We start from the raw sequence: 26,344 nt of genomic DNA on the forward strand, positions 1-26,344 counted from the left end.
ACATCCTGAGGAAGCTGCCCTATTAACTTAGGCAGGAGGGATCACAAACCTGCACGCGTGATACCTGCACACATGTAATAGTGCTCCTGAGCTGTACTGTCCACATAAATTGTAGCTGTTATCCCCTCACACATCACAGACAGCCCTGGACATCTAACACACTAGCTGCATGGCTTACCGAGGGCCAGCTTGCTCTGGCACTGAGCAGCCACCCTCCAGCTGAAGCTTCGTCCATGGGTCTGGAGGGATCTGTGATGGTTGTGGGAGGGCTCCTCACACCCTCTGGCTCCTATTCCCCCAAGGCTGGCACCATCCCTGCTGCCACCACTCCCCTCAGCCTCTCTTCTGCTCTTCAGGCTATGGGGCCATCACACCACTCCTGGTGCGGCTGGTGCTGCCTCAAACAAGCTACCTCAGGATGAGTTCACAATTTTTGAATGGAGACACCCAGAAGAAAAGAGGAGGGATTGAAAGTGATTGCCCACTCCCTTGAGGAGGCCTCTGATGCCTACAGCAGAAGTTCCTGCCCCCCTCCCCCTTCTCAAACTGGAGTTCATCAGGGATTAAGCAGAGCCACACAGGTCAAGTCCTACGTAATTCTGTATGCCGTTCCATGAGTCACGGTAGCAGCCTGCTGTCATGAACATGGCCACAGCACAGAGAAAGTGCAGGGCATAGGATTAGGGGTATGAAAAGTTATAATTGGCAATAGGCTGCATGTAAAATACAACTGGCTGAAGTAGGGCTTTTATCCTTTTCCCCCTACAAGGGGTCACAGAGCTCCTTCCCCATCAGTCATCGAGCTCTGGTATTTGTCTAAGACCAAGGGGTGAAAGCACAGTTCACTAAACCCCGGCCAGATAGAACACTGAAGCACACAGTTTTCTTGTAGCTGCTGAACAAGTGCATTGGCTTCAGCAGTAGTACTCATAGCAGGTGTAGTGCACCTGCCTGCTTAATTCCCCTCTCTGGTCCTAGTCCATCACAGCAGCACAAGCCTTTGGAAACTACAGGTAAAATACTAATGGAAGGAGAAATGGAAATGCAATTTTGACACACCGGCGAAAGAAAATGAGTGCTGATTATGAGCCGTCAGATTCATCCTTCTCTCATCTCACTCTGTGTGAATAGAGAAATCAAATTAAAAGTGCCTGAATGCATTCAGGAACCCAAAGGGGAACATATTGATCTGCAGATAAGGTCAGATACAGGCCCTCCAGTTTTTGAGCCGGGGAGAACTTACTGAAGATGTGTGTGAACAAGGGAGTGAGTATCTCCAAGGCTGGCCAAAAGGGGACCCTCTGTTATGTTCTTTCTCATGAGAAATACATTTCAAAAGTTAGATAACAAAACCTATTTACCTTGAATGCCTATAGACAGCACACCCCTGGGCAAACCTGAAACACAGTAGCCTTCAAACAGCCTCTTACAAGGGAAGATGGAAGGAACTAAACACGACAACTATGTTAGCTGACTGTAGCCTGGCAGAGCCACATGAGGCATCCTGCACCCCTTGGAAAAGGGGCACTGGTGGACCTGAGCTCATGTCCTTGGAGACCAAAGAGGGATCTGATCACCCCAACAAAGCTGGAAGGAGTTTAGTTAGAAGAGTCAAGTATGTCAGTTACCTTAACATTAACATTTTTTCCCAACTTCTTCATTAAACTTCTTCATCTCCTGAGAGTGTTCAGACTAAAAAGTTATTAAAATATCATTTTCTCTCTGTGTCCCTTGTTATTTTTGCATTCCATCTCAAGGTCCATTGCTGTTACTTAAAGGGAAGAAATAAGCTTTTGACTGGAATAATGACAATTTGGAGGCCATCATTTTGCTCTGTTGTGGATCTATGCCTTTTTCTGATATACATGAATTCAAAGGCTAGTGCTTAGATCTCAGACAGGATAAAGCCAGTGTTTGCTTCAGAAAGATTTTCTTTGGGAAGAGCAGTTTTTTATAATCGCAGAATGACATACTGGTCTGGGGTTATAAAGAGAATTTTATATTTAAAAAGCTATCTCCAAGATATGTTCTCCTTTTACTCAGCTATAAGCTAAGCAAAACACAGAGAGAGAAGGAGAGAAAATGAATTAGCTTGAACTTTTGCTGAGATAAATATGGCCTGATCTTTTAAGTTTAGTTCATCCAAGCAATCTCACTGAAATCAGTGGGGTTTCACCAATGTGCTTGGAAGCAGACCTTGGCTTAGCAATAAAAAAAATGCTTTCAGTACCTCAACTAAATTTAGCTGTAATTAGAGACAGAACTCAGCAAAGTACCTGCCTCACCTGGCTCTCCACAGCTATCTCTGAAGTCATGTATTTCATGACTGTGTCCCCAAGCAGCGCCTTGTCCCTCTTCCTGGGGACAGCAAACCCCACCAGCTGCTGGTGCTTTTGGCAGGGGCTGCAGGAGTCCCCAGGGCGATGCCAGCTGGGCTGGCTGGGCACATCAGGCTGGAGGTAAACCGGGTTCCCAGCATCCTCGCCTCACCTGAACGGTGACGGGAGACCATCGCATGGGGGAAAATTCCTCTGCTCAGCATGCTGGTCCAGAAATGGCAATATTGACTTAATGTATGCAAAAGCAGCAAGGGACAAACTGGGCTCTGGTCTGCATGAAATTGTGTTGAACTGAGAGGAAAAGGGAGGGAAGGAGGGAGGGAGCACACATGCCTCTCTCTGCACCTACCCCTAGCTCTAACAGTTTCTTTTCAGGGTTTTCAGATCATCTGCTTTTCACAGGCATTGAAAACTAGTGGGAAAGCTGAAGCCTGATTGTGACTCTAAGCTAATGTAGTCTACATGCAGCAGACATCTAATATGATGTTATTTATTCCCATAGATCTGTTTATTTTGTTTTCAATTTACCAAACCCTGTGACACATTCCCAAAGGTGCCTTGTTGTACAATACGTTGCACACAGTAAGATATTCAGCCTAATTCACTCTTTGTTTTGTTTCAGTTCAGCTGCATGAGGGCACAAACGCGTCTGTGTTATATCTTCTCCTGTGACTGATGTTGCAGACTATTGCCATAGGGTTTTGTGAAATGGGATCTTAGTTAATCTAGGGCATTGTCTTTGTAGTGCTAAATTCTTATTTGCAAACATAATGTTCTGGCATTGATGCAACAGGGGAACATTAGTGATTTTTTTTTCCGTTTAGAATAGACTGTATGTATGTGTTTTTAATAAACTTCTATTCTAAAGCTTTTTCTCCCTATTCTGCATTTGATCTGAGACATTTATAACACATTGCATCATGTCACATTGATGTCTTTAGCCAGTCAAGCCAAATATTCATAAAACCCATGTGCACAGACAGAAAATGTACAATACTAAGGAGAAATATCTTTTAAAGCATCCATGGGAAGGTACTTCTAGCCTTTTAACATACACACACATACAGAAAAGATTTCAAAAAATTGTCTGTCCATAGCCTGTTCTCAGCCTAGAAGGATAAGATCACCGAGGAATCAATGGCTTTTCTTTGCACTTCATTGAAAGCTCTCATGTTTTCTTTTACTTCAGGAATGTGTTGTTATTTGGTATACCGAGGATCTGGTCTGAGGAACTGGTGCAGGATTAGGAATTCCCAATTGGATGATATTACAAAAGTGTGCTGCAGACAAAATTTGATGTAAACAGGATCTGGAAGAGATTTGATGAGATTGTGAAAAAATGAAGATGGGATGCAGATTCATTAATAAAACAGCCTGTGGCTAGTGAACATAAAGCCTGATTGATCACAATTACCATAGTCCATAACTGGAAAACCAGACGTCGGAGGACATGCACAAGGTAAAGCTGGTCTGACATCAGAACTGAGCCTCAGGTATTTATTGTGTGGCAGCTACAGAAATCCAGCTCTTGCTTGTGATGGGTATGTTTCCCTAAAAGCATTTAAAGTGGTTTAATTTTCACTTCAGGAAGCTTTTAGACTGATTATCACAAGGGCTTTCTGGGAAACCTGCTTGGATGAAGAAACCAGATCTCCCACACGTGCCTCTCAATGTGCACACATTCGTGTCTGGCACCGCAGAACCAGGCGCTTCACTTGGAACTAAGGCTGACCACGCAATCAGTCGGCTCCCCATCACCCATGACTGCTGCCGGGAGCTGTGCTCACCCCCTTAGAAGTACAGGCAGAAAAGGCCCCATGAGCTGCCACTTGCCCAATGGGTCAGCTCTCTGCTGCATGGCTCGGCGCCTGCATTTGGTGAGAGATCACGGCTGGTGGGTCAGTTAAAGGATCTCCCTGTAGGAGCACCCAAAGCTTGGCTCTCTCCTTTCCGCACGCTCCGATATGCCCCATGTAGAGATGGCCCCATGCAGTATCACTGCCCGTACGTTTATTATCCATGTGAACTCCATACAGAAATGGAAATTAGCTATTATATATCAGCAGCAGAAACCCCCAAAGCTAACAGGAACAGCAGGGTCAGGAGAAGAGATGGTGCACAGCAAAGTGAACAAAGAAATGCTCTTTTCTGCCCAGTGCCCATATGAGCCCCTGGTATCTGGTTTGTGGTTACACTGAGTACACTCACAGCCAAAGGCCATGATGAAGCATTAAAAGGTGGCATGATGGTCCTGTACCAGGGATATCTACCCATTTACCAAAGTCTAAGAGCTTTGGAAAGAAAATATCTATGTTAGCTCAAATGAGGTCCCCCAAATGGTTGGAAATGTTTCTCTGCACTCTGTAGTTCTCCATCTGTGAAACAGAAAAAAATCTTTCCTCATGACACCTTAGTGGGGCTAAAGGAGGACAAAGCCATGAAGGGCTGGGAAGCCCTCAGATACCAGAGTGGCAAGTACCAGAAGAAATGTTTGTTGAAAATGACTCATTCTGCCTCTGGAGTAGGCTTTCAACAGCATGCAATAAAACTAGGCACGGGGCCACCCACTAAACCACCAAGACAAATTATTGCAAAGCTGCGTGTTGAGTGTGCCCCTGCATACCATCCGTGGCATGGCAGAGTGCAGGGGAGGACGCTGGGGTGCAGCCACCCACCCATGCTACAGCGAAGCCATGTCTGGGCTGCTCGGGCTGGAGCTTCACTTGCACTGCTGAGGTGTCGAGTGAGGAAAATGGAGCTAAGTCCTGAATCGAGGAGAGGAGAGGAGAGGAGAGGAGAGGAGAGGAGAGGAGAGGAGAGGAGAGGGGCGGAGCGGGGCCGCCAAAAGAGGAGAGGAGAGGAGAGGAGAGGAGAGGGGAGGAACGGATCCCTGCCTCTTTGCAGGGGCTTTGGGAGCTTGCTACTGCAGAACGGCCATTTTTGTTCTCTCTTTAGTAGGAAGGCTCAGAAAATTGGGACAAGAAGAATGAGGACAAACCCAGCACCTAGCGCAGAAGAGCAGACAGATAACAATTTCTGCTGTGTTAGCACTTTGTCTACTGAATCTTGGAGTCGGGTACCAACAGACTGCAAGAGCAAGTTAATTTGGTTACCTTCTCTTGGTGACTCCAGCAGGCATGTTGCCTAAAGACTTGGCTGAGGGTCCTCAGCAGAAGGCTTCTGTCCACAGCATCAGTCCACCACAGACCATATTACAACGCAGCAAGACATACAGTTTCTACAGCAGAGTCGTCTGCAGACAGGATTACCATGTGTGCAGCAAGCCTGTTCTTGTTAGAGCCAGCCCTTTACCTGCAGGAACAAGAAATCCACTCATGGAACTGAGAGAAAATAATAATAAAAAGGGGTCAGGGGTTCTACAGGCTCTTCCAGGTCACACAGCATTTCTCCTGTGGATCCAAGCTCTCAGCTATTAGGCAGAAATGCTCTGGGAAATTCCTGCTTCCATATGCTCTAAATATCTGCGGTACCTGCTCTCCCTAAATTTTATCATCACAGCTCTCATACGGATTTAAGGCAGGAGTCTGAGCTGAAACACCCCAGACAGTACCTAGCTGCTCCGTGTCAAAGCAAGGCAGCTATCCCGGTGTTTGTGATGCATCCCTCTAGGTTTCCCTTCACCTGCCATCCCCACCAGGCTGCTGCCAGTTGACAGCGCCGTTGCCTTCTGTTCCGTTTGCCACAGCAGCCTCAGCCCCTCTGCTGTGCTGGCAAGAGCAGGCAGTGGGCTTGGGATATATATGTCTCTATCTGGGTCCCCAGGTGCAAACACAGCCCCAGGCTTCCCTTTGCTGCCTCCTTCTTAACCTTGAATTAAAACAGAAGAATAAATCAGCTGAACGATCTGCTTTGCAAATTCATAGGCAAACCACAAGCAAAAATGAGGAGAAGAAAGAGCAAGGCCGAGAAGATGGCCAGATGTCCCTAGCAAAGGAAAAATCCTCCTGGAGCCGGGCATCTGGATATCACTGTTACCAAACACCAGCAGTCACCGCCATATGCTGAACAGAAAATACAAACCTGTTCCACACCCCAGCAACCGAGGCACACATTGGCAGATTGAAGAAGCTTAGCAGGATCTGGGGGAAAGTCCTGAAACTCTCTCAGCATAAGATATCCACTACCAAAGACCTTATATGCAACAGAAATTAGTCCTTTCCTTACCCTGGTGACCCCCTGTCCTACCTGGATGACTTGTGTCTTCTCTGTGAGTGTCTCACCTTGCAATCTGTAGGTGTCGGAAGCCCATTCCTGACCTGTTGCCGTGCGCAGCACGGCACCTGCTACGGCCAGATCTTCAAACCAGATGCTGTGTCCTCCAGGGTCAGTTGCTTGTGTCTGCCCTGTGTTTTGGTGGAGAAGAAAGCGAGAACAGAGAGGGAAAAGGAGATGGATTTGGGCTGTGGGTGTGTGCTGGAAAGGCACCAGGTTTTCTCTGCCAGTTTTATCTGCTCCTTGTCTCTCAGCTCTTGTGTGTACGGCTTTGTTATGTGTGAGCAGTCACTGCTTTTGGTTCCTGGTAATGCAGTTCCATTTCTGCTTTCAGAAGATCCTTATCAATCTCAGTTCTTGAGGCTCTGCCTCCTACTCCTGGATTTGCTCAATCTTTTCTTCTCCTTTGTCTAACCAGATGTCCCCTTGTGACACTTACCCAACCAGACCTCCCAAGGAAGTGGGTGACTTTCAAAATCTGCCTGCTGACCGTTGCATAGATCTTGAAGCTCACAGCTACTTGCACAACAAGGGATGCAACGTAAAGGAGATAACAAACCAATCACCCATCCTCCTGCTCCCTGTTTATCCAGATGGATCACTCATGGAACATGACAAGCTGACAACAGGAGTCTGTGTGCAGGACCTCCCAGAAGCTGAACCAACACAGAAAACCTGCAATAAGGAACGGGGACTCATAGCAGCAGGAGTGATCAGAGGCTGGGGGAACATGGAAGAAAAGTCACCCAGAATTAAGCTATTGCTGCCCAGGGGATTGTTATTCTCAGTAGTCAGAAACGCGCAGAATCTGATGGTCCTCAGCTGCAAGACTACACGTTACACCTGGTCATTCAAAGTGGGCTTGATAAATGCATTGCTGTCAGAGGACGAGAATGCGTTTTAAACAATGTCAGGTGTCCTGTTATGTTGCAGGACATAATCCTAGCTTGTACACTAGTCATCCATTGCATTTCAATTGCATGATACACACTGGATCTACCTGCCTGCTGTGGATCTTCCCTGGATTCACTACTACTCCCAAATCCTTGACCATCGTTTAAGAATGTCCTAACAGAAAAATGGCAAAGCTGGTTTTGTACAAATGGAGTTGGTGGAAGTTACTGGTTCGTGCTCTTCCTAGTGAAAAGTGATATTCCGTTGATGGTGAAAATCCCATTATATTCTATGATTTTGGAAAAAAAGGTTTTAAATATTCATCATGCTCTTTTTTGTTGTTTTGTTTTGGTTTGGTTTGGTTTTGGTTTTGTTTTTTTTTTCCCCAGGTAAAGAAAAGCCTGGTTTCCTTTCCTGGGCATATTAAATACCATATTTAAATAGCTGAAAACAAGTAGCCCTTTAAAGAAGTACCTAATATGCACAGCCACAGCAGAAATTAGTTGGTCTCTGGCTGAGGGCTTTCTATTAGCTTTATTTAATACATGTAAACGTCTCTGTGTTGCTGTCCCTATTACACACACAAGGCAGATTCCACAGCGGACATTTGGTCTTGCATGCCTGTTTTCTCCACAGTTTTACTTACCATTCTTACAAAGGATAAACAGACAGGCATGTGCTTATATATTTTGAAGAGTATATTTCCTCATACTTTAGAGGAGATTTCTTTGAATACCCTTTCAACATTTGCAACTGTGCCCTTGAAAGTTTTAGCAATATTTGTTTCGGATAAGTTTATTTTCGTATGATTGATTGAAATCTCAAGCTGCAATTAAGAAAATTGCAGCGGGAACCATTAAAGGGATAGCGTCATTTTCTCCCCTTTCCACTAAAATGTCAGGTTTCAATGTCACCGCAAGATAACCCAATCGCGTGCTTGTACACCGTTCACCCGGGCTGGAGCAAGCATAAAACCGTCTGGAGTACTAATTACAAATGACTAGAAATAATGACACGTGGCAGAAGGAAAATGAAAGGCCCTGGTCCTTATTACTTAGCCGTCGAGGTGTATATGTGCAGAAATGCAGGTTATTGTGAAGTAGTCTATTTAGTAAATACAGGAACATCCATCCCCACTTGTAGATTAGCCTCAGTCCCTCCCCCACCTCCCTCTGTCTCTCTGCCCTTTCTTTCTCTCCAATTATAAACCAGCACCAGGTTTTCTCATCAGCCATCTCCATGTCTCCAAATGGCTTTTCAGTGTCAGGCCTATCAGGAAATTAACTCATCATGCAGTGACAGCTGCTAATTTTTTCCCCTTACATGTCAGATGGATCGCCTGCTGAAGCTAATAATGAATCACCAATCCCTGATTAGAAGGTGCTTCCGAAACATATAACTGCCATCTGAGCTAACTTTTTTCTTCATATAAAATGATATCACCCTAGAGGAGTAGAAAACGAATTGTATTCTTCAACAAGATGGAACAGGGGTAGGCTGTTTAAGTGAGCCACGTGCTATCTTAAATTATGGGCTAATATTGCACAGTAAAATAAGTGAAAACTCACAGCTCTCTTATTTTGCCATACGAATGACCTTTTTTCTGTTACTTAATCCTTTCACTAGAACTCACTTTCTTTCAAATTTCAGGAGTGGTTTTGTCTTCACCCTTCTCTCTATTCTGTTTACAACTTCTGAGCTCAAGAAGTATATTGAGCAGGGAAAAAAGTTGGAAAAAAGCCCCTGAAGTTGCTTTCTGAGGCCTGTGCCTACCACCATGGCAGCTCCTTGCACTGCCCTTCCAGCAGCTCCAACCCCGTCTCTCCATGCCCGTGATTTTCTGAAGGGGACTCATCTGCATTTTAAGCTCAGGTTCAGTTCAGAAACTGAACTGAGGAGCAAGAACTCTATGAGCTGAATCCACCATCCACCAAGATCACAAATATATTTCTTCCAGGACTCATAGGTAACATTTCTGGTATGAAAGCACCATTTATAAATGACAGCAGTGTTTGCAGCACTACTCACAATCCACGTGTGCATACCTCAGTGCATCAACTGTTGGCTCTGGTTCGTCTCCCTTCCGTAGCAGAGTGCAGCTGGTAGTCAGGCAGACTACCCGCCTGACAGCTGTGGGCACTTTGGGTTGCATTGGGTTTTGGTTTTTTTTGTTTTGTTTTTGTTATAGGAAATATTTCTCTAGATCTAGTTCCCAGCTCTCTCTTCTCTTCGATTTCTCCCGTAAGGTGGAGCCTCAATCCAGGTGCCAGAAGACACTGCCATTGGAGGTATATATCTGAATTTTAGGAAATGGAGGTTAAGATGGCTTGCCTGAAACATCTTTTTTTTCTTCCTCCGGTTTTGCTTTCATTTAGGTTTTTTTTCTGTTATATTTTGGTGGTGTGTTGTTGGGTCCTGTTCCCCGTGTCGTTCATCCATCTCCCCGACCCTGCATACTAGTTTGATGCTTCCCAAACACTTGAATTTTTTATCTGTTTGGCATCATCACAGTATGATCCATCTTTGTGAATGCTTATTCAGAACGGGTAACAAAAGGGAACTTAAACCCATGGCTCTGGCAGTCAGAACATCAGAAGGCAACCGACTAACAAGGGAATACTGCACTCTCACTTTCCACTACAGCACAGCGCCTGATTTCTCCAGGAGACGGGAAACTGAAGGTGTTCAAATGAAACAGCAAAACACACTTTCAGGAGCGAACAGCCGCCTGGGCTATACGCCCTCCTAGGTCCACCTCACAAGCTCGTCTACGCTGGTAGGACGTTGCCTGTGGCAAAGGGCCCCTGCAGCCCCTGAGCTGGCCTCATGCTGGGGGTCCAGGGCTTTTCAGGTGCTGCTCTACCCTGAGCACCAACCTCTGCTGCCGCTTTCCCCACTCCCCAGGGGAGAGGGGCAAGGAAAAGCTTGGCAGATCCACAGAGCAATCCAGCTGATCTCCCCGTTAAGGATATGGCGCGGGGCCGGGAGCTCAGGCATGCGACGGAGACAAGTGCCAGAGATGAGTTTCCTAAGCCCTGGGAGAGATCTGCTACAGCCTCAACTTTGGGTGTAGGAGCAGAGACAGCATGCGGAGTCCTTAAGCAGGCTGCCTGCATGGGAATGAGTGTCATCCATGATTTCTAATGCTACATTTGTAGGGCACTAATAAGTTAACTTTAAAGCGCACATTAAAGAGAAGGAAGGGGGAAAAAAAACAGCCCTAGAAAAATATTAGCTCTCCTGATCAGGCTGCACTCAGAGAAGAGTATCATTAACCTGAGCTTCCAGGTAATTACAGCACATGGTAGGTTAGGTTAGTGAATCCTTTCCAGTGCTGCCAACCACAGGAACACCTACCACTTTTTTTTTTTTTTTTTTTTCCAGTGCAAAGGTCTGCTCTTTTCATTGTGCATACAATGTGATTGCTGGTTTGACACTGCAGGCTACACTGGTTTTATGAAGGATTAAATGCCACCCGAGACATATTTATCCTAAATAAATCACAAATGGTAAACTGCAGCATGTCAGTGTCAACACCCTGTACTGCAGCAGAAAGGTTAGCCATACAGGACTAAGCACAGCGAAGAATTAGCATCCAAGCTGCAAGACCACAGGGCTAGAGTTAACAGGAGAAATGATCAAGAAGAAATATTTCCACTGAAAAACATTCCGTTTCTTGAACATCTGTGAGAGTCTTGCAGAGGGCCATCATTTTGTAAAGGTCACCTTTTTCCTGATAACAAACGGGAGTTGATCCTGTCACTGTTTGCTGAAGACAGTATTTAAGAGTAAGTGAACAGCCTGTCACTTTTGAGAAAGACGAGCAAGTCAAACTCGGCTAATTATGAATCTCGATGTCTAACTTGAAATTTACTTTTTTGGGCATTTGACAAAGACACAACCTTAATTCCTGAAAAATAAAAAAATTTCAAAAATAATAATAAAATGAGATGAAAAGACGGCAGCCTCTTATAGACCAGAATGAAGCACCTTTTCTCAGCAGCTAGATCAGAAAATATATTTTTAAACAGTTGCTTCAGGAGGGAACTATTGTTTTACCTCACCCCAACTTTCTTACACTTGATAATTCTATGATATTAAATATGATAGGAAACCCAGTTATCTCTAGAGTCAGCATGGCTTATACCCCCCACACTTACACAATTATATTAAGCATGCATGAGGCACACTTCAGAAATTAGATTCTTTTATCTTTATCTATCTAGCAAGCTAGAGAAAGGAAAAGAGAAAAGAGAAAATGCACAGACATAACAGATAGCATTTGTTTGCTTCTGCTGAATGCCAGTTCTGTTTATTGCTTAATATTAAAAATCATGATGCTCCATTTTAATGATAACATTTTATTTGAAAGACAAAAAAAATAATCCCCAATCCTTGCCAGTTTATATTTTACATTTTTTTAAAGAAACAAAAGCAGTTGTATCATGAAACAAACCTTTCCAACATGAACTTGCATTGACCAATTGCAGTATATCCACAAGTAAATAACTGACATTCTGGACTAAGTAAGAAATACAAGGTAATCTTTTTTTTTTTCCCCTACTTGTTAATGTCAATGTCAATGTCAGAATTTTGTTTAAAAAAACCCATAACATTTCAGAAGTCCCTCACAAAATCAACTGCAAAATGCTATTTATATGAAGCACTATTTGTAAGAAAAGCAAAACATTGACAGTGACAATACTTTTTTCAAAAAATGCACTTTTCTTATGTGGGACTCTCACCTAAAATTAAGTGGAAGTTACAGACATCAAGTTCTTCTTCCTGAATATGTAAAATCAAGAATTTACTGAACTGTAGTTTTTTGAGCTCCTTTTTAGGGAAAGTCCTATATGATAACATGAAAGAGTAATCACCTACAAAAAAGTTGATTTTAGATGTAAAAAATACTTATTTTGATGACATATTTTTAGCCAGGGAAATTTTAAAGTACGATCATAGACAGCAAAATGTCACTCGTTCTTCTTTAAAATGAAGGGCACTGGTTATAGTATATAAGCTTACCTGTTCATGTTGTTATTGTGGATTTTTCATTTTTTGCTTATTTATGTGTTCACAAAATGTATACGCAAATGGAATTATTTTACTCCTGTGATTATGGCAGACAAAAATGACAAAAGGCAGGGAATTACCCTGAGATAAAACGACATTACAAAGCAACAACAACAACAGAGAAAGCAGTGAACAGAACAACAACTACTTTTTCTTTCGGGGGGGGGGGCTTTTTATCCTCTTTTGCACCATAATATGCTTGTTATATAATAATTCTTAGAACTATTGTAAGAAGATTGTACTATCATTTTCAGTGAACTCCTCCTAGGAGTTGACCTTCACCTCCCACAGGGTGTGTGTTTGTTACCTGCCTAGGAGGATGCTGTATTGAGAAGGTTTTGCAGAAAATGTTCCAGGAATACAGGGCCTCCATGGATCTGGTAATTCCCAGCTTTGCTCTGCATCAAGCCTAGGAGACGAGGCTCTTCATTCTTCTTGTACTTCGTTATCATCTCTCTGGCTTTGAATAACTTGTGAGCCACCCTCTGTATAAATGACCATGCTTGTTAATTGTTCTCCTGCTCTGCCAGGGGATGCATGGTCTGCTTTTACAGCAGCACCGGCCTGCAAAATTTCTTGAGCCCCAGTCTCTATCACAGCATGCGAGTACACACCAGGCTCACCCTGCATGCCTGGTGGCAATTCTGTGACAATGTAGTGGGTTGCACCTTCAGAGAAGTCGTCATGAGAACCCTGAACCATGGCTTGAGCTATTTCTTCTGTGACAATAATCTGTGATATTTCCCCGTTGGACTCAACTAAATCCATGTGCTCGCTCTGGACGCTGAGCGCGTGGCTACCAGCTTCCTGCATAATTATCTGAGAGCCCTCTCTGGCTACCATATGCACAGTTCCTTCCTCATTTACAATGACCTGAGTGACACCTTCTTCCATCAGCTGGTCGGCCGCAGCCGTATCACACACAGCAAACTGTAATACTCCTTGGACCATTTTCTTGAAGGCAGCCTGAGATCTCTCCTGAGATGCAATTATAGCCGATGGGTGCATGACCCGTGTCACTACTTCCATAGGTTCCGTATCATCCTGAGTCTCTTCAACTTCATGAAACATTTGTATTTCTTGTCCCTCTGCTTCACTGGGAATGCCGGGCACCTCTGGCTTTGGCATTTGCAAGAAATCTTTGTGACTAGACCTGCATCTGTCAAGGAGTCCAGATTTGCTTTCCACTTCACCCAGCTCTGTTACAGCACAAAGCAGGGCATCTAATGCTGAGGAGGAGTCTGGAGGATGGACTGAAGCTTCAGAAGCATCTAAAACTTCTTGTCGCATTATCTGCTGCAGAACAGTGCTACTGGCCTCAGGAACTGCATCTATTCGAATGGCCTCCTCCATGTCAGGTCCTGCTTCTTCAACCACTACCACCTGTGTTGCACCATCTGGTAACTGCTCCGTAAGTATCTGCCCAGGAACCACACTACTCACGCGAGAGCCATTTGGGTTTGTAGCTATGACTTGCCCGTCTTCTGTAATATGGACCACCCTGGCCATCTGACCAGCCATTGCTAGAGTCTGAAGGGTAGCCGCTGCTGTTTCTTCCACAGAGGCATCAATTGCAAAGTCGCCATCATACCCTTCAATAATAATGACTTGCTGAATTTCTTCAGGTGACTGCGGCTGTCTTCGACCGCCTCGAAAGACCTTCTCTTTAACTGGAGAAACATCTCCCAGTGCTGCTGCAGTAAAAGGGCTCGTAGTTTCCACAAAGGTTGCTCCTTGCCCCTTCAGTCGGCATTCATAGGACTTGGACACAATGCCTACAAGATAAAATATGCTGTCAACATGGTATCATGGCAAATATCAGCTTATTACTTGAACAAATTGTGGCTTAAATGGAAAAAAAAAATCCCTGACAATTTTTAGATTTCACTGGCAGAAAACACAGATAAAATGAGCAAGCGAACAAAAATAATTTGCATGTTTTCCAAATAACATATTTACAGGTTGAAATAATTGCTGAGTTTAACAATTCTGCAGCCTATTAACAATTTAAATGTGTTTTTAAAAATATGCTGTACAAAAAAGCTCAGATAAATACAGTATACAGTTAAAAGCAGTTAACATATCTTTTATAGAAGATCCTATCGGTGATATTTCAGTACTTCAATAATGAATTTTAGGATTCTACATTACACTAAACATATCTGGGTGTGAAAAACCATGGCTGATCTTTTTAATACCCTGCTTTTGCTGGCGAGGTAATTGCCATGCTGTCATTTTGATGCCATTGTCTTCCCCTTCATTTCCCACCTAGCATCTTCTCCAGCACACCTGACTGACTCAGTCACTAGCCTAGTTACCTGCAGAAAACACTCGGCAGTTTTCTTACCCTAAGTGGGATATTCTATAGAATGCCATCCAGAGAAACTTCAGTTATGCTTCTTAAATATTTCTACATTAAATCAATTAACAAATTAAAATACCTGTAACCTCTACATTCCAGTTGCTTGCTCTGCCACTTGTCTGCTTTTGGGTTATGGGAGGTTTCCTTCTCAGTTCTCATCACTAACAACAAAGCTTCAGCAAAGCAAATGGTGCCCACAGCTGCACAAAGCCAAACCCACCATCCTCAAAGCGTGGTCGCAGGGTTGTCTTCAGCATTTTTGGAAAAACATAACTGAGAGCAGCTGTGGTCAGCTTTGTGGATGCCTGTGGCAGAGCAGCTCTAGCACTCGCTGTCTCCCCGTGGCAGTGCCATCCTGAAGCCCCCGTGCAGCTCCTGGGAAGCGAGCTTTGGGCCACAGCCAGGGCACACAGAGAGAAGAGTAGGTTCCAGACACTGAAAACGAGATAAGGGTCTAATGCCAGATGGGTTTCAGGAAGGCTGATTAAGTCCATGCTGTTGAGACTACTCACGCCCACACTCTAGTTTAAATTCACCTACACAAACTGAAATCACATCTCTGGAATAGCAGGTGTGTAGCATCTTATCACTAACAGATAGATACACCATCATTTGTCTGGGATAAAATAAGCAAGAGAAAATATTGACTCAGCGTCAAATTTTAGGCTAGCACTGTGCTTTTCAAGCCACCAAGACACTTCTGGGGAACAACATGCTCCTTTGAACTCAAGAGGTCAAGAAATTATACCAAAGCTGGTCTAAGGGGGCCATTTCACCCAAAGCACAGAGCTGTCGGGCCCTGATCCCACAGACAACTAAACCAGGCTCTAAAAACCAGAAACTCACAATTACGAGCCGCGTTACTCCAAGATTAAGTACCTGGCATCTTGCAGCCTCCAGCAACTTGATATGCTAAGGAGCATACCAAGCTAATGCTCCAACATAACACCAATGCTTAAAAGACTGAGTTCATTCTATCTATCTATCTATCTATCTATCTATCTATCTATCTATCTATCTATCTATCTACCTAATCTATCTATCTATCTATGTTTTTTCTGTTATGAAGCTTCTGGTGGAGAACTGTACTGCAAAGCACCAGAATTTTGTTAAACTGAAAGGCTGCAAAACACCTTCACAAGTCTAACCTAACATTACACAGCTTTTTCCATCTTAGTGGGCAAGGCAGGTTGCCTTTGGAAAAGAAAATTAACAATATAAACCACTAGAGTGTTTCCAAGTGATGCTGCATGATAAATCTGGCACATGCAATTGAAGTACATTTTGTCAGGCTCAGAAGAGAAGGAAGCTTACTGTGGTACAACTGGTTCTCATCCCCACTTTTCCTGTGCTCTCTGTAGGCGCTGACATTCACAAGACCCCCCAAAGAGCAGGAAAATAAGAAGGGGAAATCAACACAAAATGACAATTATCCTAGCTCCTCCACATTTTATAATAGAGTAGTAGTAATTAATTCTCTCAGGAATCTAGCTTTGTTGACATGATAAAAGAGGCGCCTGGCAGTGATGTGGCACAAAATCAAAATAACTCTACAAATCACGCATTTTCCACCGGATTTCAAAATCAAAATAACTCTGCGATCATAATTTTCACATGCGTGCAGCAAAATCATGACATCTTTCCCCTAAGATCATGATAATTTATGTACGGGACAGAACATCACTGCACTGAGGAGAAGCTCCGATCTGGGGAAGCGAATGGGAAAGGAAATTCATCCTATTTTCCTCTCCTCAAATAAATGCTGTAGCTGTGAATCTATGCAACTCCAGTCTTTACTGTGCAATTGAATGGGAAGTCTCCTGGGTGAAGAGCTATCTGGTGAATCCCTCGCAGCACTGATAATTATGCCATTCTGGCTGCTTACTTAATCTATTTGAATCCAGAGGTGAGTTAAGCCACTTCCTGACCATTAAAGTAAACTACATGGGTAAATACTGCTGTCACTGAGGGGTGTGATGAAGCTTAACTACACCAACATCTTAACCTCGGCTCGGTGCAACCCCAGCTATTCCATCACAGTTCATAAATGCGATTGCAGGTCCATCTTTTGATTCAGCAATTTAATAACTTCGAGTGCTGTCAGTACTGCTTTGAAAAATGGCTCCTATAAAATGTAACAGCCTCAATCAGATTGTAAAAGATTCACCCACTGAAGATTCTTCCATTTCAACTATAATGAATTAATGTTGAGCTGTGTAGAAGTTCAAGTGTCATTTAAACTAATGTGAATCTACTGTAACTTTAAATTTTAACTGGACTACGACCAAGAATTTACTGGGAACATCACCTTCAATTTTAGTGATTTTTCATGGTAAATATGAATTGCAGATTTTACTTGTTTTCTTTTGTTTTAACAGCGAAAAGTCAAGTAAGCAAGACAGGTAACATCATATTTTTTGAGACTTAGCTGCTATTGTGACTTTGGAACAGTACATTTCTATAATGGAGCACTGCTATCCAACACAACATTTGCAGGAATTTTTATGTACTTAAGGCACATGTCACATTATTGGACTGTATGTAGCAACAAATCATGTTGTCCTACTAAATCCACTCTGCCTCTCGCCCCCTCTTAAAAACGGGTAAAGAGAAGGGTAAGTGTTGGCTGACACAGCAAACATAAGCTGCAATACAAGCCCACATTAATATTAGGAAAAGTGGACTTGTTGCTGATTGCATGTCATTGCAAATTAAAAAGATACACAAATAGGCATTAAAATGACAAAATATAATGATATGAGAGCTCATATTCAGACAATTTGTAAAGAGGTGTTTCATATCTAGGGGTGCAATGATCACAGAATTGGTTTCTGTCCAAGAAGTCTGTCATTTCAGTGGAGCCATTATTTATCAGTTGGAGTCCTGAGCGACTGTTAGTTTTTTATTTGAAAATGTCAGGATTTTTTAGACATTAAATCCATATTCGAGGGTTATTTTAATTCTCAGAGACCACAGACTCCCGAAATAGGGCTAAAAGAAATGCTTTCATGTTTAAAGTGCTTCTGGGAAACTACAAATGGGGCTTAGTACCTTTTCCCCCTCACTTTTACTCAATACCTTACTTTCTTTTGTGTGTCTGTTTTATTCTTTTGTTACTGTCATCATTGGTTCCCCATAGAATAAATACCTTATTCTTTTGTTAAGCTTACATTTAATTAAAATGTACAGGATTTGTGCAGTAAACTTGAATGAAACAAATAAAACAAGGGCCCCCTCTCTTGAAGGCATACGTTGTGAATGAAAAATGTCATTACAGACTAAAAAATTTTGCAGTAAACAGGGCCTACAGAGAGAAGTTTCCCCCGTAATGACATCCATAAAATACACAAATGGCACTTTTAGTACCATCCTGAATATGGCATTTTCTGTGCTCTACACACAATCTAAATGGTTTGATCATAGAGCATAATACTCCATTGGGTTTATAGAACAATCAATGTTCCATAAAATGATGTATTTATCCAATAGTAGGCTCAGCAGTTACTGGTGTATGACATTGTAGGACACTGGCTTTGTACTGTTCAGCAGCACACATGCTGGCTGTAAAACTTATCTAACACTACTTCAACAACTTCATCTCATCTGTGTCAAGTAATTTGTTGAAGCCCCAGCTTGGTTTAAAAAAACTTGTAATAAAAATTCATAGAATTTTCAGGAGAATGAAAGCTGATGACAATAGAGAGGTCACATTGTGGCACCATGCGCGGGGTCAGAGGTCAGCTGCAGTTCTAAAACAGAAAGTAGATTTCATGCATCGTGTAGCAGATAAAGATGGCATTAAGGAGACTTGTCTCCGAAAGAAATGCGTAATGCGTTAGGAAAGTCTGGGCTAATATTATATGTAAAGCACCGCTCTGCTCTCAGCCAGCAGCCTCTTTAGAATTCTAACCCTTCCCTAAAAGTTGTAGCAGGCAGTTGTGCATAGAGAGGCTAGGCTGAGGACATCCTTCACAAGGAGCACCTTTAGGACAAAGCAGTAAGTCATAAATGAAATAATCTATTACGACGACGGAAATGATTTGCATTTACACAGCAAGCTTAAACCAGCTATTTTTCCTTTTTGGCAAAAGTTCTAGGAGGCCTGATTTATAGCATCCTATTCAGCAACACTTAATTTTTCATACTTAGGTGATTAGGTATGTTATTTATTGACAAATAAGAATATTTGGTATCTACTAAAATGCAATGAATATTAAATCATACAAATGCAAAGAAACATCTTTTCCTTTGATTAAATACAACCTTCAGAGAATTTAAAAGATACAGAAAATGCAACTTATATTGGGCATCACTTGAATGAGCAACTGATTTTTTTATTTTAAAAGTTACTGTCTGCATGGCAGTACAATATTTTGAAAGGTACGGTAAGTCCACCATTCAAATGCATAAAGAAATAATTTAGGCCTTGATCAAGCTCCAAGTTTCTGCTCTTTTTTCTTTCATTTTTTTTTTCTTTTTATTATTTTTGTAATGATCTCTAATTAATTAAGTGCAGTCTAAGAACTGTGGCATAATGTTGTAACTTTGGGATTTCCTTGATCTTCAGAGGCTATAATAATAAGCTACATTTTTCAGAGCTCTGTTCCTTAACCATAGTAAAAACTATTCTGCCTCATTTGTAAGGTTTTATGTGCAAGCAATGCATGGGCCAGCATTTTCTAAACCAGCTAGTTAAGCTGCTAAATCAGGGGTTGTGAAGGCTCATTCATGTCTTCTCCTGAAGCAAAGAAAATAGGATGGGTCAAACCAAGAAGTGAAATAAATCAGCAGCCTCAAATGGCTCTGTCAGAACTATTATGTCCACAAAGGCAGCAAGTATTTGTAAAGCAGTACAAATAAGTATACCTATTGGTATACATATAGAGGACTCAACCAGCCCCCTAAAAGACATAAAAAAAAATTCTACTATTGACATAAAGTATGTAAATCTCAAGATATACCAATGCAGGGAGTTTTATTTCCTTTCCTGTAAAAAGTAAAATTAAACAAGAAAACTAATTCCCAAATAATGTTCATAGTTCATTTTATACTTAAAAATTCAGTGATGTCACGTTTCAGTGCTGAAACTCAAAACATCCTTGGCTTCCAGCTTTGTCCTTAACCACTCAATCATATTTAGAAACTTCAAGGTCTTCTAAGGATTGCTCAAATAAAGGACAAAGTTTTAACCTTTCAGGTACCTTAAAAAAAAAAGCAGCAGCTGTCCTTTTAGCTTCCTTAAAATGAAGAAGGAAATATTTTTGCAGTTTTTATTTTTCTTTCGAAAAACAGAATGAAATTGCCTGCTTTTTTACCTCCCACACCTTAGAGGACTACAACAACAGCAACAAAAAGAAACAATTAAAAATAACACCAAAATGAACAGTTGAGCCGTTCAGTCAAGGTATTTAGGCAGTTTGGTTTGCTGGGTTTAGTTTCCCTCGAGTGCCCAATTAACCTTCGGGAAAAGGCCTTTCTCTGAAAAATTGCAGTTTCTCTTTTTCTGCACTCAAGGTCAAAAATGAATACTAGAGAGCCCAGTGTTACAGGACCTATGCAAACAAAATCCATACATACCCAAACTCCCACCGATCATGTGAACATGCATGTGAACATGCACAGTGTTAACGTGCAGATTTTACAACTGACTAACGTGCACAGCAATTGATGTTCTTGCAGACTGCTTCTCCTCTTTATGTCTTTGCTACCACGCAGCTGAAGTTTTCTCAACTTCCACGTGTGAGCAAAAACCTCACTGTGGCATATCCACAGTCCTTACCTGTATGGGCAAGCCGCAGCAGGAAGGTACTTGGAGTATTTTACGTCTTCCAGAGCAGTTTAGCAGCTGGAGATGACGACAGCCAGCCTGGACATTTCTTGGCAGACCAGCTTCAAAGGCTACTCTGCCCCCCAGTTTGGGAATAATTGATGTTGATGCTACACGGATGCACTTTTCCTGTTTTATCCCTTGCAGCCCAACTGGAAAGTGCATTTTTAGCACTTTTAAATCAGAATCTCAATTTCAAGAGGTACCAGCCATGCTTGGTCAAACCGGAGATTTCTCTTTGCTAGACAGACGGAACATATAACACGAAAAATAATATGAACCCTAATATGACACAGTTAGGAGGGGGAAAAAAAAGCCCCACAAGCTCTGCTCATAAGGAAAATGATCTGGATTTCTGAAATACGCCTAGTCCCAGACAGTAGCTGTTATTTTTTCAAAAAAATTAAAAGAACCTTTTTTGTCATTGTTATCTCAGCAAGAGCTTTTGTTTTTCAAGAATATATACATTTAGACCCTTGTCTTATTTATTTATTTATCAAGAATACTGCTTACTGCATAGTTAGCCTCAATGGTCTCAAAGGAATTAAACATGGTAGCTTGCATTATGCACTGTGTTTGCATAATCAGGCCCCTGGGATTAACAGTTCTGAAAGTGGCCAGCCTTCCCTAATGTTTGATGCTCATACATGCGCTTAAGAGAACAGACACATGTAAGAGATACCTAAAATAAAGCGTCATGTTGTTAAAGGACCAAGAAGAAATCTTATTCCTCCCTTCCTTCCTTCTACACTTACCAAATACAAGTACTGTGATTTCCTGTATTTATTTATTCATTTTGATTTATGCACCCATTCAGTAAAAAAGAGCACCTGTTCTTTGCCTGAGGGCATGTCTCAAACAGTAGGTTTTAGGGGAAATTCTTAGAAATAACTAGAAATAGTAAGTTTCCCTAGTTCTTTTTGTTAGTTGAGATCATAGAAATGACATTTTCCAATGTGATAGTCATATCTGTATTTCATTTATAAATTCAACTGTGTTACAGTGTATATTCATATCTTTCCAGAGTAAATTACAGGAAATAACCATTTGTCTTCATTGTAGACACTTTTGTATGTATAGTAGAAAACAAACCTCTACTCAATAACGGCACAGAGGCACCATTAAAATCAAATTTACAGTAAACAGAACCTGCAGCTGGGGTAAAACACTAACTGTTAGTATTTTAATTATCAGCGAAGCTTTCGGAGGTCTAACATCTGCTCATAGCCAAATGACAGCAGCTGCTTGTGTACACTTAAAACAATGTGAATTTCTTCTATAAATATTAAAATGAATTGTATGTTGTGTGTTCATTGTGGCTATATTTCTATTAAGCTCTTTAAGTATATAAGGTATTTTAAACTTCTTTCTTGTGGCCAATTCATAAAGGGCTGACCTCTTCAAAGGAATGAGAGGCAAAGACAGCAAAAATTCTTGAGTCTGTAAATTGAAAATGTTTAGAGACAGTACTAGAGGTCACCCTCTGCCAAGATGTTGCTGGTAAATGCTAACATAACATCAGCGGTAAGTTCTGATCATTGTGCACTACAGTAACTCAAGGACAGGACTTCTCAGAATGCAAGGTGTCAGGAGTCTATGGGATGAGTTATATCAAAAGGTAACACTCATATGTGAAGCAATTAATGCCCTATCTTATCAGGGAAAAAAAAAGGAAAATAAGTTCTTCTTCAATATCCAAAGCATTCAATTTTGCTAAAAAGGGTGAACTTCAGAATTTAATTTTGCAGCTTTTTACCCTCACACTGACATACAGTTGGTATTTCCCTTTCCGTCTCTCACATGGTTGGGAATATAGGAAAGAAAACTGGAGGAGCAACACACGTCTGGTCGAACGGTAGAGGCTGGTACAGTGAGACAAAGAGTATTACAACCAGTTTCAGAAGAAAACAAGGAAACGGAGTTTTATAGTTTTAATTTGCACAGGTTTTCAGTGGAGAAGGATCTATTTCTTTGCTTTTATAGCATCAAATGTAATGCCAGTGTCTAATAATATTTATATATTTTTGCAATAGATCTACGGCTGGAAAGGAGCACTACGATCATTTAGTCTGTCAGCCGTAGGTCATGACAACCTGTGTTTTGAAAAAAAAACAACAGACACTTCAAGCCTTATATGTGTAACCGCAACATAAGACCAATCACCAGTACAGCAGTCCCCAAAGTGCTACGTGAAATAAAGCCAAGGTGAATTAATTATGGAGGCAGTTCCCAAGCTTCAGATTTCCCACTCCAAAAGTCAGCCTCATTGCAAGGGATCCAATAGCTTCTGAGGAGGAGGGAATAGGGCTGGTTATGCCCCTCTGCTGGCCCCTCACTCTTCCTGAGGCACTGACAGCACCACAGCTTGCCATGGCCGAAATGACGACTGTTGGAAAAGACACTGATTTTTCAGCTCAAGAGTGTCACAGGATTAGCAGTAATGCTAGGATTGCTTAGGAAGCATGAAGCAGGGGTACATGATGGTTCTGAGAGTTGGAAAGGGAAGCAGAGCCTGAAACGGGTACTAGTAATGGACGCAGGAGGTGGGTAACTCCTATACATCCATCACTTCCAAGGGTCAAGTCTGACAAAGCCTTCTTTTCATGTTTCACCTCTGGTGAAGGAATGAAATAGCATGTTTCCAGCATATCTTCAAAGGAAGAGCTGTTCATGTAATTGACCCTTCTGCTGACAGAAATATATTTCCGGGGCTACTGATACAGTAGTACTTAAAAGAGCTGTTTTCCACTTCCAGTGCCAGAAGGCACTAGGCTCTAGATAAAACAAGACTGAGGACACCAAAGGTGGGGCTTTCTCAGCCATTGCCGATGCAGGAATTGGGTAGATGGTGTGTGCCAGAGTGGCACGGCAAGTGCAGAGTAAACAGTTGCACCACAGCTCTGCCTCACAGCCTCCTTATCTGAGCTGCTTCCACCCAGCTGCAAATTTGTGCTTTCAAGATTTGAATAATTTTCATACTACTCAGTCAAGAAAACTACCAAAATTGTTGGTTAGCTGGGGGTAGAAATCAACAGCTTTTAGATGACATACAGAGTTAATACTAAATAGGGAGGAAGTGTTAACATCATTACAAAGAAAAACAGGATGTAATGTAAGTAAATAGAAAAATAACAATGCAAGATTCAACTTGTGCTACTGCATACTAGCACTTGTGGAGAAAGTAAATATGCAAAGATGACATTCAATGAGAGAGGAGTCCCTTGAGACCTGTAACGCTGAAGAAATTTAAAGAATGACAGTGTTCATCAACTTATATGTGAATTTACGAAAATGTAAAACAGGAAAAGAAAACAGGCCCAAACAGTTTTTAATTGCACATTCAAAGGCACGTCTATTGCACGTTGCTCTGATACAAGAGAATTATGTCTTGACCTCTCTAGGGTAGACATCTTGACTATGGAATATTCGGAATAGTGAAGCAAGAGCTATTAGAAGGCTGACTGAGAAGTTTAAGCACGTATATTCTGGCTACATATTCTGCAAATAACGAAGAGGGAGGAAGACTTTTGTCCCTTATGGAATCAGCATAATCTGATTTCGATGAAACACTAGAACCTTCATGCCACATTGTGGGAAGATGTTTGGACATGGTAAGCACTGGAAAGCTAATTCGCTACTGTGTCCATTTCCAGACACCAGGGTGATGAAGCTCCCAGATGGAATAAATTGATCGCACAGTAGTTAGAATATAATTTAGCCTGAGCCATCTCCACTTGCACTGCAACTCTGTACTATTCCAGAACAGTTCAGTGAAACACACCATGTGATTCTGCAGTAACTACTTAGTTATCTTTTGTAAACAACTCCACTCTGAACTAAAGTTCACCCAAGACCGTGGCGTCTTAAGTCTTACAGAGCCAAAGAATTTGCAACGATCGTCAATCAGATGAACCATGAATCGTATTCGTATACAGACTAGTAAACAAACCCTGCCACCCTGCCAGATCATCTCATTAGCTCTTCTTATTTTTTCCTTCCTGAGGCCCAATTTAGACTAGGAAAAGTGGGAATAATGTAAAACTTATTAGTAATCACATTTTTCTAATGTATCTCAAATGCCACTTAGTTCTTACTTCTGACAGCACTTGTTCAAAGATTTATTATATATATCTATTAAATAGTTCTACAAATGAAGCCAAATAATGCTTAAAAGCATGTTAACTAAATGATGCCAAGAGTTTCCAAACATCATGGTTCCTAGTATACTTGTCTGTAGCAAGATGCACAGTGTAATGAATGCACTTCTTATTTTGCTGTTACGTAGGACCTACTACAGCATCGTTAGTGGTAATGTAAGTGGACTCCAAGCACTTTTACTACTGCTGGAACCTAGTTCACATTTTTTAGTGCAGTAGACAAAATTTCAGAGGAAGTTATGATCATTTTTGTGAAAGTGGTAACGCTTGTGATATGCGATAAGACAAAGACCAGATAACACCCTCATCAAAAAAGAACCCCAGAAGCCTGGAGCTAGATACCTGGAAGGATGTGATATTCAAAACCACTGAGAAACTAACAGCTCCTGCTGACACTTATGTTAAAGGGTTCCTGTTTCAGCGATCATTTTTTTTTATACTTCTTTACTCTTTTTCCAGCTACTGTAGTTTAGTGAACTAACAGTTGCCTAACTTCTGGCATGTAACAGACACAGTGTGCAGGGGGACTGTCATTGTGGTCTGTCATTTCAAAGATGTGCAGATTAAAGAACCTCTGAGCAGCCCATGGCATCACAAGTTGAAATAGCTGCTATGAATCCCAGGTAGGGCTTAGGTAGAGATTTCATACCTGTATCTTTTGGTATATGTTCCAGTGTTCCAAAACCTGAGGTTCACCATTCCTTTCAGTGTGTCTCCAAGCACCTTTAAAACATTATTCAGGTGCTTCTACTGAAATAAAAAGACTAAAGCTATTTGAATGATATTATCTTCTTTATGAAAAGAAAATACACATAGCAAAATGTGCAAAGACAGAACAAGAACTGAATCAGTGTCTTAAAAGAAATAAAATAATAATGTAGTTCTTCCACATATTATTTTTTAGGATTTCTTTCATAATAGAGTTAATTTATGCAAGATTTTCAGGTCTGTGTGCCTAAAGCTAATTTCCTCAGTGTAGAATTCAGAAGAAAAATAAAATTGGCTTTCTTTCCACCAGTGCTAGGCACAAGCACATGCAAATGCAATCTGAACAGAACGCATTTAAAATCCAATAGCATTTATCTGACCATGTGCTTCGAAAACTGTAACTCCTGAATTGCTCACAATTAGTAAGATATTTTATCACTAAATAACACCATAAACCGAAAAAGCATTATTCTAACTTTTCAGGCAGAGAAGTGGAAAACAACAAAAAGTGTGTTTCCAGGGTCACACAAGAATTCCCAGGTGTACTGAGTCCTAGCTTTATGTCTTAATCATAGCATTATCATTTCTTAGAAGAGCCTATTGTCAACTCCAAGAGTTGAGGTACTCCATTTACCCACAGTGAAGCACTAGTCACATCATTGCAATTTTCCTGATAACGCCCTGTCAATGAATCAACCCCACGTTCATGAGCAGAGAGGAGTTCAGTGTCCATGTATCCTATAATGAGGAA

General features: G+C 41.7%; 1 protein-coding gene across 1 annotated transcript; it reads right to left on the minus strand.

Moving 5' to 3' along the window:
- Positions 1 to 12,965: 12,965 nt before the first annotated feature.
- Positions 12,966 to 15,395, minus strand: LOC104272951 (zinc finger protein 407-like). Its single transcript, XM_009868074.1, has 2 exons — positions 15,122 to 15,395; positions 12,966 to 14,314 (listed from the first exon to the last, which is right to left on the minus strand). The coding sequence occupies exons 1-2, from the start codon at positions 15,393 to 15,395 to the stop codon at positions 12,966 to 12,968; spliced, it is 1,623 nt and encodes a 540-aa protein (XP_009866376.1).
- Between the last annotated feature and the right edge of the window lie 10,949 nt (positions 15,396 to 26,344).

This window comes from Apaloderma vittatum, unplaced genomic scaffold (assembly GCF_000703405.1).
Source record: "Apaloderma vittatum isolate BGI_N311 unplaced genomic scaffold, ASM70340v1 scaffold31534, whole genome shotgun sequence".
Taxonomy (NCBI): domain Eukaryota; kingdom Metazoa; phylum Chordata; class Aves; order Trogoniformes; family Trogonidae; genus Apaloderma; species Apaloderma vittatum.

Excerpts from the sequence above, each read along its gene's own strand:
- LOC104272951 (XM_009868074.1), bottom strand. The coding sequence starts at position 15,395 with ATGGACTTAATCAGCCTTCCTGAAACCCATCTGGCATTAGACCCTTAT. Across the intron at positions 14,315-15,121 it reads GCGACCACGCTTTGAGGATG|GCATTGTGTCCAAGTCCTAT; the intron begins GTGGGTTTGGCT and ends TTTATCTTGTAG.